Raw genomic sequence first — 15,407 nt, forward strand, 5'->3', positions numbered from 1 at the left:
ATACAGCCCCTGAAACAATTCAATTACTGCATGAGACATTTCCAGGTCGTGTACTCTCTCGTTTCGGTGATCAAAATTGGCCTCCTAGATCGTGTGATTTAACACCATTACACTTTTTTTATGGGGTTATTTGAAATCACAAGTCTTTGTCAACAAGCCCACAACCACCCGTGCATTAAAGGAGGAGATTCAACGCTGCATCAACGAAATTCAGCCACATTTATGCAGAACGGTCATGGAAAATTTCAACAAAAGAGTGCGCATGTGCATGCAAAGCCGTGGAGGCCATTTGTCCGATGTGTTATTCCATACATAACACTATATCCTATGTACTTTACGAGTCAATAAAAATATAACTATCAAAAGACTAAAAACGGCGTTTTCTATTTAATTCAAATCTTGCGTTAATTTTGGGACACCCTTTATGTATATAAGAAATGGTAAAACCATAACGTAAAATATTTATTATGAGTCAAACCTTAAATTCAATTTTGTTTCCCAACTTTATTTGACAATTATTTGTTTCAGTTTTTGCAAAATATAACAATGGGAAGGTACACTGTGCACATTTTCTGACGCCTTTTTATTTTATTTACAATTAATTGTAGTTGGCCTACATTTAAAAATGGTGGCTGGTTGTTATAATCAAAATAGAAAATAAATTGAATGAAAATATACTAAATTAGGTTACTCTCTGTTTTCGGATACTATAAAGCTTTAAAAGTCCTTGATCAGTTTTTGGAACATGCTATTTTTGAATGCGAGGTCCTATCATTTTAAATATTTATTTGTTTTGTGCACATTTTTAAAAATATCTAATATAGGTATGGCTATACAAATGCCGCGCATTGATATATTTTTGTTCAAATGTGGTTTGATTAATTTGAATTTGAGAATAGAAACGCGACTTCGTCAAATCTGAAAACGGGTTTCAATTTTTGTATTATCTCTTAAAACTTCGCTGATATATCGCGTAGGTAACAATCATCATGTTTAAAAGCATGTTTGACGATAATAACCGCAAATTATTTCAATCAGTCAAAATTTCATGAAACCATATTTTTCAAATAAATTGAACAATGTGAATATCCATATTAGGCCCTAGTTCACACAGAACTGTAGCGCCACCTTAAGCAAGAATATCCATATTAGCTCTGATGCAACTGATTATTAATAGATTCCAACATCTCAGATATTGAAATCCTTAAATTCAATGTGGTAACGTTTAAACATCTAGTCTAAGTGTGTTTAACGTAATCTAACCTTCGTATTGACATTCATCAAGGTTTCATCAACTAAGATGATTTTAAATATAATTCTAATCCGGAAAGGCAGCAAACTTTTTCAAAGCTTTTTTCAAGTGCCATATGGTAATTAATGTTTAGCTAGCACCTCAATTTTTTAACTTGTTGTTAATTTTAAGATACAATAAAATATAAAAAATTATATTTATTTCTAAATAACATCAAATATCCTTCCACATGTCAAGTGCGTAATTGAAGAAAAACCCTTTCTATAGATCGCCGGATACAGAAACAAACCAAAGCAAAACAAACCAATTTGATTACCTACTATCTATGTTGCTTTTTTTTTTTAAAGTGAACTCGTGGAAAAGAGAAGAGATGGCATCGTGTAGTGTACATTATGCTTTTATTGTAATCGCACAAAATATACAAAACAACTCGCCAGAAGCTAGAGATGTAGATAGATTGTGATGGATTGCATGCCCATGCACAGACATGCGTGTACGTGTACTAATCATAACCTTTACTATCGTTCCTTGTTTTTTTTTCTTTTCGCAACTCAACTAAATTGCACAATATTTATATTCTGTATTTATACATACACAATGTTCAATTATATCAGAATCTTCTCTGTCAAATGGACATAACAAGATCAACACCACCATCACGAGGTTCCTCCTCCACCTCCACCTCCAACTGCAAAACAAAATATTTAAAAAAAAGTAGCTAGGGTGATTAACTAGTTTTGTGTTCCCTGTTTTGCCACTTTTCACTTTGTGCCGTTCTTGTGTCTCTGTGTAATAATCACTTTAACGGTATCGAAAAAGAGAAACCGCTTTGTTTTACAGCAAATCTCATGATTTGTGAAGTTTTCCTTTCCTCGTTGTCTTTGATTTTGGTTTTAGCTTTAGTTTTGTGATATGGTTCGATGTTAGAGTCGAGGAAAATCATGGCACTCTACCACGTTGAATCAAAATTTGTAATGCAAACATTAAATATTCCATTTTAGTTATAGGGAGCAAATATGACTTTGCCAACTATGTCGCAAAAGTGGGCCACTTGTTGTAATTACATACCTACTTACACATGCATACATATATACCCAAAACAACCCCAGAATCTGGAAAATGGGGGAGTCACTGGCGTGGGAGCAGACAATGGTTCCCTGAAAATTTCCGGGAATAAAAAACACTTCATCAAGCTTGGTGCGCTGTGTTTTTGATTTTAGTTTTCTTTACATTTGCAAAAATGTACGAAGAAAAAGAACACACAAAAAAAACAGACAACCGTGCATATAGCTACATGCTTAAATCTATATGTAAGAACTACATATATGTAAAATATAGAGTACAAAAAATAAAAGACTAAACTTACCGCTCGATAATGCAATTGTACATTCATTTGGATCGACTGTGTACAATCTGCCCTCGTATCTTATATCCGCCTTAGAAATAAGGCTTATTTTTGAGCCCAACTCGGGCATTCCGCCACCACTCGTCATATTGGCCACGATTATTCCTTTCAGTGAATGTTCCTCTGGAGTAACAAGATTTTACTTTTTCAAACTATTCCGTATACTCCTCTGATTCTAATGCGGCTACTGCTGCTTTCCACTTTACACAATTTATAAAAAGAAGTAAAATAAAAAGAACAAAATGAAAACTTTTTTCGTTTTCTTCAAAATCACCGATATTGGTATGTACAAAAAAAAAGATGAAGATGAAAATTAGAAGAAAGAAAGATAATAAAAAAAAAGAGACCAACTCCGAAACTCGATTTTTTTTAGAGAATGGAAATTAAACAATTATTTCTTCTTTTTTGTTCTAGCTCAACTCAAGGGAGAACTTAGAAAATCACCATTTCGAATTGGAATTTTCTTTTTTATTATTTTATTAAGTAATTCGTACGGATTTTGGAGCAAAATTGAATTGGATATTTTTTATTTAATACGAAAATTAAAATAATTCTCTTCTTTGTTCCTCTCACACGCAGTAATAATGGCGTACCTTTTTAGGTTTAGGTTTTCTTGTCGTCGTCTCGTTCGACGTTTGCACTACTTTTCGTACGGTCCAACAGCGAAGAAAAAATACGAAGAATGATGATGGCGTTTCATTAAATTTGTACTTTCGCCAGAAAGGGATATTTTTGTTCGAATGGGTAAACAGCTGACAGGATGAGCGAGATGTCAATAGCATTTTTAATTTCGATGGGAAATTTTGAGATAAGAAAAAAAGATGGCCGAGGGAATTTTTTGAGCGCGAAATTTGAATTGGAAAATTGAAAGTGGTAAGAAATTGCTTTAATTCTCTTGTTTTAAGAATTAAAAGGTTAATAACTTTAAATTTTAATAGCGAGATTAGATATTTAGATGTTTTATTAATAAAATTTGATACATCACTGCGAAATTAAAACTATTGTAATTTAAAGAGGAAATGTTCCCTAGTTCCCTTTCGGTACTTTTAAGGTGGTTACACATGAAGGGTACAGTACGTAAACGTAATAAATTCCATAATACTTAACGTTACATATGTCAACGATTACATGTAGTTCCATAAGTTCAATAAATATTTCATATATTGTTTTGAAGTTACTCGTGAATGATGTTTATAATAGCTGAATCACAAACACGCTTCAGCTTCGGCTTTCATAAATGCATGGTTGCTTTGTTTACATGCGATCAATTGCCAATCAGACTAACGTCACACAAAATACTTGCGCATGTGTTTTAAGCTGCATTTATGAACACTTTCTTATGATTTGCGTCATATGTCAAAAGACTGTCAGAATTTGAAGTTTTACTTACTTCAAGTTTTGAAATTTGATAAATAATGGACAACAAAAAGTTTTTTCAATAATAATAAGTGAATATTGTTAAAATCGGATTAATCGAAACCATGGCATTGATTTTCTCAGAAAAAGGAATCTTAAGAGACATCAATTAATCAGTTTTATTTTATCAAAAAAAAGAAAGGGACAATTTAAACGAAAGAATCCGGGCTTAAAGGAAAACTTTCATCGGTTGACAGTGTTCCATAGCACATTTTTCTTTTTTTTCCCATCGGCAAACTCCTTTTCCATTTGTAGCCTCGTTTCCAACATAAGTTGAATATATTTATGTTGCCACACTTTATCATCCATCCTTTAATAAAATTCAATTTTCAGAACAATCTTTTAATTTTTAGCAAACATTTACCTTTATTGAGCCAGAACAAGTTTGTGATGCCGTTTACTGTTTTCAATTGAAATTTGAATTTGACAGTTTCAATAATAAAGGAAAGAAAATCGTGTTTACCATATACCGGTCTCTTTTATTGAGAAAGAAATTCAGATTGCATGTGAGTTTTTGTAGTTGCACATTTGCGCTGCAAATATTTGCTTTTTGCTTTTATGAACATCTGACATTTATCATTTGCATTTATGAAAACTATGCATTCGTCAGACTTTCGCAACCATGCATTTATGAAAGCGCCCTTCGTCTACGTTACGTTGGGTTCGAGGTTGCTTTGAATGACATTTCTATTATTTCATCTCTCCAAAGAGCAAATATTTTGTTTGTTGACTTTTTTTACAGCTGTTTAGCTGTCCGACAAAGCAAATATTCAGATAATTGAACTAGAGCTTCCGTTTGGAGTCATTACGTTACATTACTTTATTTTCCTAATGATTGTCAAACGAAACGTGAGGTCGAAGCTCTCTTGTGATAGATTGCATTGAATTCCTATAGCTGAACTCGCAAACTTCAGCTGAAGCTTGTTTTTGTTACAGCCATAATAGTTTTATTATTTTTACGCCATCACTTTCGCAAAACTAAGCAATTTGTAATGCTCTCTAAAAGTACTGGAGGGCGCTAGGAAATGCCACCAGTGGTGGTCCTAGTCTAAGAGAAGGGCAAACCCCTATGTGCACCTCTACGTGCAAAGCATTGCTGGCATGGGCACATACTTGTCCTTGTGTTGAACAAAATCTCCCTAAAGGAGGAAGAACTGCATGTAGTGGTCAACGGCATGGTAGACTGGTGGCGGATGAGCCTATTTCTAGAAGGTCAACGGCAGCAGGTAGCGTCTACAAAAGTCGTCTGTTTTCCCACATTGAACGGCCTTGTTTTTGTATGTGTTCGATCATCCAAAAGCTGGGTGTGCCTGTCGAATCGAAGGTTTGTGTGTATAATGTAGTTAGCACATTATGCTGATAGTGTTATTAACCACATCCAGGAAAACACCTAGTGGAGCGAGAAGTTTATTCTTTTATGAAACATTACAACGAATGGTTATACTTCCCCAAGTGGTAACCAACGATTGGTAAATCGTTCTACAGTTCCTTTGGCTGTAGTTAACCGCACATTGGATTTGGGGGTGCGGCATTTTTCATACAACAATAGTAAAATGCTATTAATATTGAAACGGCAACTAGAAACCGAAATCTCACAAATTTGTCCTTCGATTTTGAAAAGGCCTTTGATCGAATTAGTAGTGATGTTATCTGGAGATCGCTTGTTGCTAGAAGCATTCGTGATAAAATTGTTGCTATGGTTAAAGAGTCTTACAACAACACAAGGTGTTTAGTTTTGCACAATGGACAGCTTTCCGATGCATTTGAAGTGTGACAGGGAGTACGAGAGGGTGATGTATTGTCACCAATTCTGTTCTTGCTTGCTATTGATGAGGTTATGAATGGCTTCTAAAGGAAACATTAAGCCATTTGGACTATGCCGATAACATACATATGCTTAATTGCAAACGGAAATGGAGACCTCAGCCAAATGTGCCACTCTCTGCAACAAAATGGGAGGTGGCTGGCTTAAAGATTAATGCCAGTAAGCCTAAGTTAATGCACACCTGCCGAAACCAGCAACAATAGGTTATTGTGAAAGTGGCAGTAGAAAAAGTCACCCAGTTCAACTTTCTGGGAAGCTATTTGGCACTCGATGGTGGAACGGACCTGGATGTCACCAATAGAATAAATAAAGTCGGAATGCTTTCTAAAGTGTGGAACTTCAGGAAAATAGCGCTCCGTACCAAGTTGAAGTTGTTTGAGTCCAATATAAAATCCGTGCTGCTATATGCCTGCGAAACGCGTAGTGCTCTGCTGGCATCTCGAGAAGGTTGCACATTTTTGTCAACCGCTGTCTACGTTACATCCTGAACATCCGGTGGCCACAAACCATATCTAATCACTTTGCAAAAAGTGAAATGTTAAAACACTCGCTAGAAATATTGCGCTTTCATGAAAACTAACAAAATACGAATGAATATCGATAAAGAGCACAGAGCTCACAGACAGACAGAAGATCATAGACCAGAATCAAAGTATCAATGTTGATTATTGTACATGAAAACAAAAAAAAAACAATACTTAACCTTTAGCTTACTTTATAATATCTAGTTTAAAAAAAGTTTAGAAGAGTTATAAACACGAAGTTGCGTTGATATTGAAGCAATAAATATTTTTGACATTAGTAAACGCATTCAGTTTAAATAGAACCGTTAGTAAGATTGATGGCAAATTTAAATGAAAACTTGAATTTATTCATTAATTATTAATGTGTCATATATATTTAAAATAAAATATCTTACACAGCATGAACCAGATGTGTACTCAACCCACTTATATCAAGTAAAAGCTCTTTTACAGCCTTACAATTTTCTACTAATAAAGGGTGGTACGCAGCTCCAGCTAAAATTTAGTTGACTTTGTTTCTCCAAACTCCACCTAAAAGCTAAGCTAAATTTTGACAGCAGAACGATGTGTATTTTCCAAGCTACAAATCGTTTTTCTTTTTTTTGGCTAAAAAAGACATTCTTCAAAAAATAACTTATCAGTGTCTATTTATATTGAGCACGGTCAAGAATAAAACGCAAAAAACAAAATGTTGTTCATGACAGAACCCTTCTGGAAATAAAAATACAGTTGTACATAAATCAATTTAACGTAGCCATAGAAAATATAAAAAGAGAACATTTTTTAGATTATTTTTGTAAAGAAAACATAAATTTAAAAAAAAGGTTTTTACATTTATGTTCGAAATATAATTCATTTAATAATCTGTGAAAATTTTGCTCTAAGCAAATGCACAGAGAAATGCATACGTCTATTTAATATTGACAGCTCAGAAACTATTAAACTAAAATATAAAAATTTAGCTAGAGCTGCGTGAAAAAACTGTGTATTAAATTTTAATTTTAGAGATACGGGAAGTCTAGACAACTGGAAAAGGATATAAGAACGTAAGCTTCTTAATGACGGGCAGTATGGCTTAGAAACTACCATTCGGACCGTACAATTCACGAAGTATTGAACGGGTTCAAATCTGATATTCACCAAATAAACGCTGGTGTGCCCCAGGGCTCCGTTTTGTCTGCAAAACTCTTCCTTATTTTTATAAATGATCTTTTGTCTGAAACTTCTAACCCAATAAATTATTTCGCAGTACCCTCAGCTTTTCATATTCGTTTTTAGATTCTCATCTTTGAATTGTACAATGGGGAATCAAAAACCGTGGAGAATTTAATGCTTCGAAAACTTAATGCTGTCTCCTGTCGTTAAAGCGTAAATTGCAGTGCAAACTCTCTCTTGGTCTCTCTGAATGCTGATCGTTTTAAATTAGCATTGAATGTGTTCATTATTCCAGAAAAACTTGAAATAAGAAAAACACCGCCAAAACGAAGGATTATTTCATTTTAAGCCATTGGCACTTTTTGTTTTATAGAAACCCCAAGCAGTATTCACGGCAGACCAAGAGTAAGAAAAAACAATATTTTCTGTAAATAATTTAATACTAATATATTTGAATAAAGTTTTTTAAAGCTTCTTCTTGGAAACCCAAATTTCGATCGACGTAGAAATCGTCGACACTATCATTTTGATATTCAAAACTTTAAGACCAATGTGCATCTTTATCTCCTCTTAAATCCTTCTCTATTTTCCTAAAACTCGCACTGTGTTAAAACTTTTAACATGTTAAGGTTATTAACAACCCCTTGTGTGCCCGTTAATTATAAAAAAAGATATGTGAAAATAAATAATAATTATAGCAATTTTAGAGCAAGAAAACATTTATTTCTATTTTAAATTAATTTTCAAAGTTCATTTTGTTTAGTGTTGCCATACTTGATATTTTTTTGAAAGGGACTTTTCTTATTTTAATGTTCAAATGCATACCTCGTTGTGAGTACACCTTACTATCAATTAAAAAAAATTGTTTTTGGCTCAAAAACAAAATACAAACAAATAGGGATAAAACCGGAAAAGAAAATATTTTTTTATGACTTAAGACTTAACTTTGTTTTTTCGCCTTAATATTTAAAACATGTCCCATTGAGATTCCTACCTAACTACCCAAAAAATAATCAGAAAGAAATTCGTGATGAATGAAATGTCACCCAAAAAAACCTTATTGAGCACTAGAAAACACTTTGATAAATTTCATATTTATTTCAATTGAAAAAGTAGTATTAAAAAAGTTTATTCTTAGCTACTGAGATCTCTAGAAGGAATTGCATCGTTTAAAAATACTTTACCATCTCACCCTGTACAACATCAGTAGCTCTCAATCCTCGTCTCGAATATGTCTCTGGTCGTGTTCATAGCTCTTGACACTTCAAGCTGACAGCACCATCACCTGTCATCTGTGCAGAAATAAAAATCCCATATCCCCTCTCATCGACGAAAAATATTATAAAATCTTCGAAAAGTCAAAAAACTGCACCAACTCAGTTTCGAATTTTCTTTCATCCTTCAAAAAGTCGTGTACCTTCTACAGCCACCATGGCGGCAACAATAGGCAGAATTTGTGGCTCTAATTTATTAAAAACTAATTCCTGTTTATCCCGGCAGCAGGTATTAAAATTAAACAAACTAATTTCCATTCACTCACAAAAAAAAACGTGCAAATTCAAAACCCGAACCCGACTTGTTCTCTCCCCATTGAGTGCATAACATCTTCGAAAATCGAAATATATTTTTTAAACAAAATTACCCAATAAATTCTTTAATAAATTATTTACTTTAATTTTACAACGCACTTCATCTATCAATTCGTAGCTTCAAAACATTCTAATTGATTCAGATAGTAGATTTTCAATGTACAAAGTCTGTGCAAAAATTCTATGAAATGTTTTATTATGTAACCCCATGAATGAATTTTTCTCTTCGCTTCTTTTTTCGAACATCAGCGATGGAAAATTTATTACACCCTCTCGATAACGATATATTAATTTTCTTGTATATAATATTTGAAAATAAGTGAATTTTATTTAACATTGATTTTTCTTTCTATATTTTACAGGTGAATAACTTTGCAACCAGCAAAGCATGGACCAGTGGCCAAAAGAAGGTATAACTTTTAATACGTCACCTTGTGTAATTTTTTTTTTCGCTTCGGAAAGAGTTGTCTTAACCTAAAAATATTTCTTCCCTATGAAGCCAAGGTTAATGAATATAGTAACTGATTGTGATGGTTTTTTTTTGTTGGTTTGTTTTGCTTTTTAGCTACTTGCATCTGCAGGAATTTTAACTGGAGGTATTGGAGCCCTTATTTTTGCTCTGGAGCAATCGGTGCAGGCTTCCGGTACTGAGGTGCATCCTCCATCAATGCCATGGTCACACAAGGGTCCCATTGCTTCGCTTGATCATGCCAGGTATGTTTTGATTAGGACATACAATTTGTTTGTTTATTGTTAAAATTCTGATGACACGCCTTATAAAAATTTACAATAATTCGATTATGTTACATGGATATATCCAAGAATAAGCCTATGTTGAAATTATTATGTTTTTTCTATATTGATAGTTGTTATTCTGTAGGTACCTAGTTTATGTTCAATTTTATGTAATCTTAAATGGTTTTCTTTCCCCACTGTATTTTTTATCAATCGATTTTGAAAAGGTTTAATATGTTTGAAAGTTGTTGTGGGGCAAGAACGGGGGGATCTTGCCCCTGTCCGACGAGCTGACGCTATGCACCGCAAGCAGGCCACGTCCCTCGCAGCTCAACAATCCCACCTAACCTTTTCCAAATCTTCCTATCGCTTTTTCCTACCTCATCCTTATCCTACCCTTCCACTTCACCCCCCTCCTTACCTTTTCTTACCGTGCAAAAAGTGCTTTTTAAATACTTTCCTCTAATCAAAATAAAATTATGAGTACGTATTTAAAGTAAGATCTTTTGAGAATGTAGCTTAATTTGAAAACGTAAAAAAGGGTTTTGAATCTATAATGATTTAACAACGAGCAATTGCAAAAGGGGAATTGGATTTAAAGGAGATACGTTTTATTAATTGGGAAAAATGAGGGTGGGTGAGAAATTCCACATTCTTGTAGTGCGGTTTAAGAGAAAGAATCTCTGTTCTTGAGGGTATACTTATAGACATTTCACCACAAATAAGTGAGAATATTCTTAACTGAATTCCCCAAAAAAATAGAGAAATAATAAAATTGTTAAAACAAGCAAAGAAATTTAATTATAAAATTGGTTAAGTTTTATAGCTATGTGACATCAATACCTTATTGCTTTAAGTATTGATCTGTTAAAAGTACAGATATGACATGGTTGCTTACAACAAAATAATTACCAACTTTGGTTAGCTTTTGATGAACCAAAAATAATCATATTTAACTGAGTACAAAAATTCGTTGCTCTTAAGCTAGAAAGAAAAAGGTCAACACATACAATTTCACTGCCCTTATTTTGCGTAATCAAATAGTATAAAGCAACGAAATTGCTAAGTTAAGAGCAATACAAAGTTTTGCTAAAGATCTTAACGAAGATTTAATTAGATTCGGCGAAGCTTGGAATGTTTTACAGCATTGATTTTTCGGTTTAAAACAATAAACAATATTATTATTATCTTTATTTTTTCAACATATAAAGTACAAATGTTTTAATATAAAAGATTAACGAGCATGACTTAAAAGTCGTCTGCCGATTATATTTTAAATTATTACATTAATATTTACATTTACATATTGTAAACAAAACAAGAAAATTGAAAATAAAAAAGTGTAGAGTATTTTAACATTAAACATAATTTTGCCTGTTAACATAGACATATTTTAACAAAAGACCATAAGAGTTTAAGACTTTATTTTCTTCAGTTCTAATTAAAACTAATAGAAGCCAATGTAAATATATTGCAAAAGTTACATTAAAAAAAAGGCAAAAATGTAAACCATTTAAATTATTTATTTAAATTTAAAAGATAATAGTAGATTAAGGGATTCAATAATAACTGAAAGAAGGGCTTTTAGTTTACCTAAAACAAAATAATAGATTAATTCTAAAAGAGAGTTACATAAGTATTTTTGTTAGCGAAAGCTTGAGTAATAAACCGGATAAGAACTTTCCAACCACACTCACCATTTAGAATTGAGTAACTCTCTTCTGCAGAAAGAAAGCTTTTTCTAAAGTATAAACGTCGAATTTCTTAGAGTATTGGACATCTTGCTAGGAAGTGATAAACGTTTTCGATTTGATTAAGTTTACAAAGGTTAAAATTATGATTTATATCAACCCAATGGAGTCTGTAATTTAGCTCTAGAATTTTAATTCGGATCTTAAATATTAAACTCATCTCGTTAACTGTAAATTCTTTTCGAAAATAATTAGATTCCGCCAAACAATGATTCAGTTTGCTGTACATCGTTCTTGACATGGACTCTTTAGCAAGGTTCAGAGAATTATTTTTTTGTTAATTGCTGAGATGCAGTCATAGAATTCATCCTTCCATGAACCAAAGTTATTCAAGGCTAAATTCAATGTCGTATTATATTTAGCAGCCAATTCTTGCCAATCTTTGAACGGCGTGTAACAACGCTTAAGTGCAATCATGAGTACTTTTCTTTGAACATTATTATCACATCTCTTTAAAACTTTGACAATATAGTCCACATTTGCCTTAAGGTTTTTTAAGAAAATTGGAGGTAGTCCAGATTCGACATATATTGCATAGTTAGGTGTGTTTAAAGGGACCTTAAATACACGTTTGAAGAAATATCTCTGGATAACTTCAAAGTCTTCACATACTTCGTAACCATACGCTTCATTAGCATAACAGAGTGTACTTTTAAATGTTGCATCAAATACTTTGAATTTTACCATCGGTTCGATACATTAGTTATTAAAAAAACTTGACCAAATGCAGTTAATGACTGATCTCGAAACTGTTGTTTTATATGAGGTCCGATGTTTTAATTTTGTGTTATTGTAAAACATTTTTTTACTACCTCTATTCTTTCACCATTAAGGTTCCAAGAACTGTAATTTCTGACAGTATGTTTATGAGATCTAAAAGCCATAATCTTCGACTTTGAAGTATTTATTTGAAGATCTCATATTTTTATATAAAAGCACCTCAATAAGCAAATCACCATAAAAAAATATTCAAATGGTCACTTCGGGAAGATTCTTTGAAGACAATTTTTAATAACTTTTACGCTCATTTTAGGTGAAATATCGGGAATAACTTGAGTAATATTGTTTTTTTAATGCGTTTAGATTTCGGTCCTTTGCGTAGTCTCACAGAAAACAAGAATCTAACAGTGTTGGATCACATGATCCTGATAGCATGATGATTGACTTCGCGAAAACGTAACCTTACGCGACCATGGAACTTTTTACGCAATAAAGACAACATTGGTTGTGCTATGCGTCTTGTTGGCCCTTGCATATTATCCAAGTCAAACATATCGCTAAGCATCGATAATGGGCATCCCGTATGACATAAGTTATAAGGTCCCTAATTGCCAGTTGCAAACTTTTAACTAAGAACAGTTGAGTTTAATAGGTGTCAAATGCAAGTGCTACAAACCTAAAACAGGTCCATCTAAAATATTAATAAATAGCTAACTTTTTTCTGAGCAAAAATGTTTCAGTCATTGGAACGCTGGACAAGCAAATTAAGTATTTTTATTCCAAGCGGATCAAATACTATATAACTTCAAGTGGTGACCAAGTTCGTATTAGTAAAAGTTAGAAGCCCCCCTAGTGCTCGACAAACGGATAGTGATTATGTCCTTCTTCTAAAGACATTAGGTCTTTTTATCATCATGGAAATATTCCAACACACAATTTTAATTCATGAAACATGTTTCTTTTTTTATTCAAATAGAACAACCGGATTTGCCTTATCCAATCATCCTTTTAGGGCCCTTTGTATATCCATTTTTAATATATTTATATTTTTTGAACAGCGTTCGCCGTGGTTATGAAGTATACAAACAAGTGTGCTCTGCTTGTCACTCGTTGCGCTTCATCGCTTACCGTAATCTTGTTGGTGTAACTCATACTGAAGCTGAAGCTAAGGCCGAAGCAGAAGGTGTTATGGTGAGGAAAAAAGGATACTTAAAAAAATTCAAATTAACTTTATGAAACTATAAACAAAAATAGGTACAAGATGGTCCAGATGATGCTGGTAACTACTTTACCAGGCCTGGTAAGCTTTCCGATTACATCCCTGGCCCATACCCCAACGAAGAGGCTGCTCGTGCTGCCAACAATGGAGCCTATCCACCAGATTTGAGTTACATTGTATCGGCTCGCCATGGAGGAGAGGACTATGTGTTCTCGTTGCTCACTGGTTACCATGAGGCACCAGCGGGAGTAGTTCTCCGCGAAGGACAATACTTCAATCCTTACTTCGCAGGTGGAGCTATTGGTATGGGTCAAGTTTTATACAATGAGGTAAGAAATTTATAAAAAATAAATGTTGGAATAAAATTAAAATAATTTTAAATATTCTCTTCTCATTTAGGTTATTGAATATGAAGATGGTACACCAGCAACTGCCAGTCAATTGGCCAAGGATGTATCAACATTCTTGAAATGGACATCAGAGCCAGAACACGACGATCGCAAACGCATGGTGATCAAGGCCTTTGGTATTTTCACTTTCTTGCTTGTGATCTCTTACTACGTCAAGAGGCATCAATGGTCATCGCTTAAATCCAGAAAGATAGCATTCGTTCCAAAGAAGAAGTAAGCTAACACCAGCAAACAAGCAAAATAACATCAATTGACCGCCAGCAGCAGCAACAACAACAACAACTAAAAACTACCACACTTAAAAAAAATAATTTGTTACAGTTAAACAAAACTACAACCAAATAACACTAAGATGGATAATAATAAAGTATATCTTCGTCTTCAACAAAAAAAACAACTTGATTGTTTTATAGATCGAAAGCAAAACCTAAAAAAAACGATTTCGAATTTTGTTTAAATAATTACACCGAGAAGATTTAAACAAATACTCTATCTCTCTTGTGTATTTAAGATCATATTAAAAAATACCTGCCTCCAGTTAGCCCTTTATGTATTTATATTGTCCTTTGCCACATCCTTGATGGAGTTATAGTAAAAAATAATCTTAAACATACTTTTAATGGTTGAAAAAGAACAAAGATAAAATGCATACATCTTTTGTGCTATGATAGTAAAAATAAAATCAATTAAACAATATAATGTTAAGTATTGAGTTAATAGTGCGATTAAAACGAGTTGGATGAAGCAACGAGCGCAATAAACAAAATAAATTTATTTGTTTTTTTGTTATTTTTTGGCAGATTTTTTTTTTACAACATAACGGTTTCGGGACACCGCATTAACTGGGTTCTATGCAAAACACAACCAATTTTGCTTGTGGTAGAAATTTATTTTTTTTTTAAATAAATTTCACGCACTTTTTTTCATGTCTTTGAGGTTTAGATCAAATTCTCGCGAAATAAATATCGTATGTGGCACAGGATGGCATTGAACCCAGTTGCCTGGTTTGGCATTATTTGTTGATCACATAACTTAAGTTATTTTGATTTGTATGCTTCTTCACATTGGTCAACATTAAATAAGTTATTTATAATTTCAAATCAAATTTACAGACAAAGATTTTGGCTGATTCAAGCCGCGTTTCGAGAATAGAAATCTTATTTGGTTTGTGTTGCAAAGTTTATGTTTGAATCCGCTTGAGAAGTAAAAATAAGACTTAAAGTGTGTTTTCTTAAAGCTGAACATTTACAGTCCGTTTCTATTTATGCTGGAATGCTTATATTGAATGAATGGTTACAGTGACTCATCTATGATGCGATGGCTTTTATTTTAAAATGCGCAATGGTAAGCTACCGAGAAATGCTTCTGATGAAAAAAAGCAGTCTTGGAGTGTCCTAAGATTTTGG

The 15,407-nt window shown here is 33.1% G+C and overlaps 3 protein-coding genes across 10 annotated transcripts in view; 1 reads left to right on the top strand and 2 right to left on the bottom strand.

The window, feature by feature from the left end:
* The window catches only part of LOC129944490 (protein LSM14 homolog car-1-like), a 29,397-nt gene extending 25,995 nt beyond the window's left edge, over window positions 1-3,402 (bottom strand). For 7 of the 8 annotated variants that reach the window (XR_008781454.1, XM_056053956.1, XM_056053955.1 and 4 more), the window contains exons 1-2: window positions 3,251-3,402; window positions 2,619-2,857 (exon numbers count right to left, since the gene is read on the bottom strand). Coding sequence is in view for 7 of the 8 variants with exons in the window: in XM_056053956.1 (XP_055909931.1) it covers window positions 2,619-2,745 (127 nt within the window). In the remaining variant the exon portion in view is untranslated. Of the gene's footprint in view, window positions 1-2,618; window positions 2,858-3,151 lie in introns of all 8 variants that reach the window. The other variant, XM_056053950.1, reaches the window with a different exon arrangement.
* Window positions 1-15,407, bottom strand: part of LOC129944502 (tubulin polymerization-promoting protein homolog) — a 379,947-nt gene that overhangs the window by 101,455 nt on the left and 263,085 nt on the right. The gene's annotated exons all lie outside the window — the stretch shown is intronic.
* LOC129944504 (cytochrome c1, heme protein, mitochondrial) lies at window positions 8,916-14,775 on the top strand. Its single transcript, XM_056053977.1, has 6 exons — window positions 8,916-9,080; window positions 9,529-9,576; window positions 9,732-9,880; window positions 13,431-13,563; window positions 13,627-13,920; window positions 13,991-14,775. The coding sequence occupies exons 1-6, from the start codon at window positions 9,009-9,011 to the stop codon at window positions 14,216-14,218; spliced, it is 924 nt and encodes a 307-aa protein (XP_055909952.1). The 5' UTR covers window positions 8,916-9,008; the 3' UTR covers window positions 14,219-14,775.

The sequence above is a fragment of the Eupeodes corollae genome, chromosome 2, assembly GCF_945859685.1.
Source record: "Eupeodes corollae chromosome 2, idEupCoro1.1, whole genome shotgun sequence".
In the NCBI taxonomy this organism is placed as follows: Eukaryota; Metazoa; Arthropoda; class Insecta; order Diptera; family Syrphidae; genus Eupeodes; species Eupeodes corollae.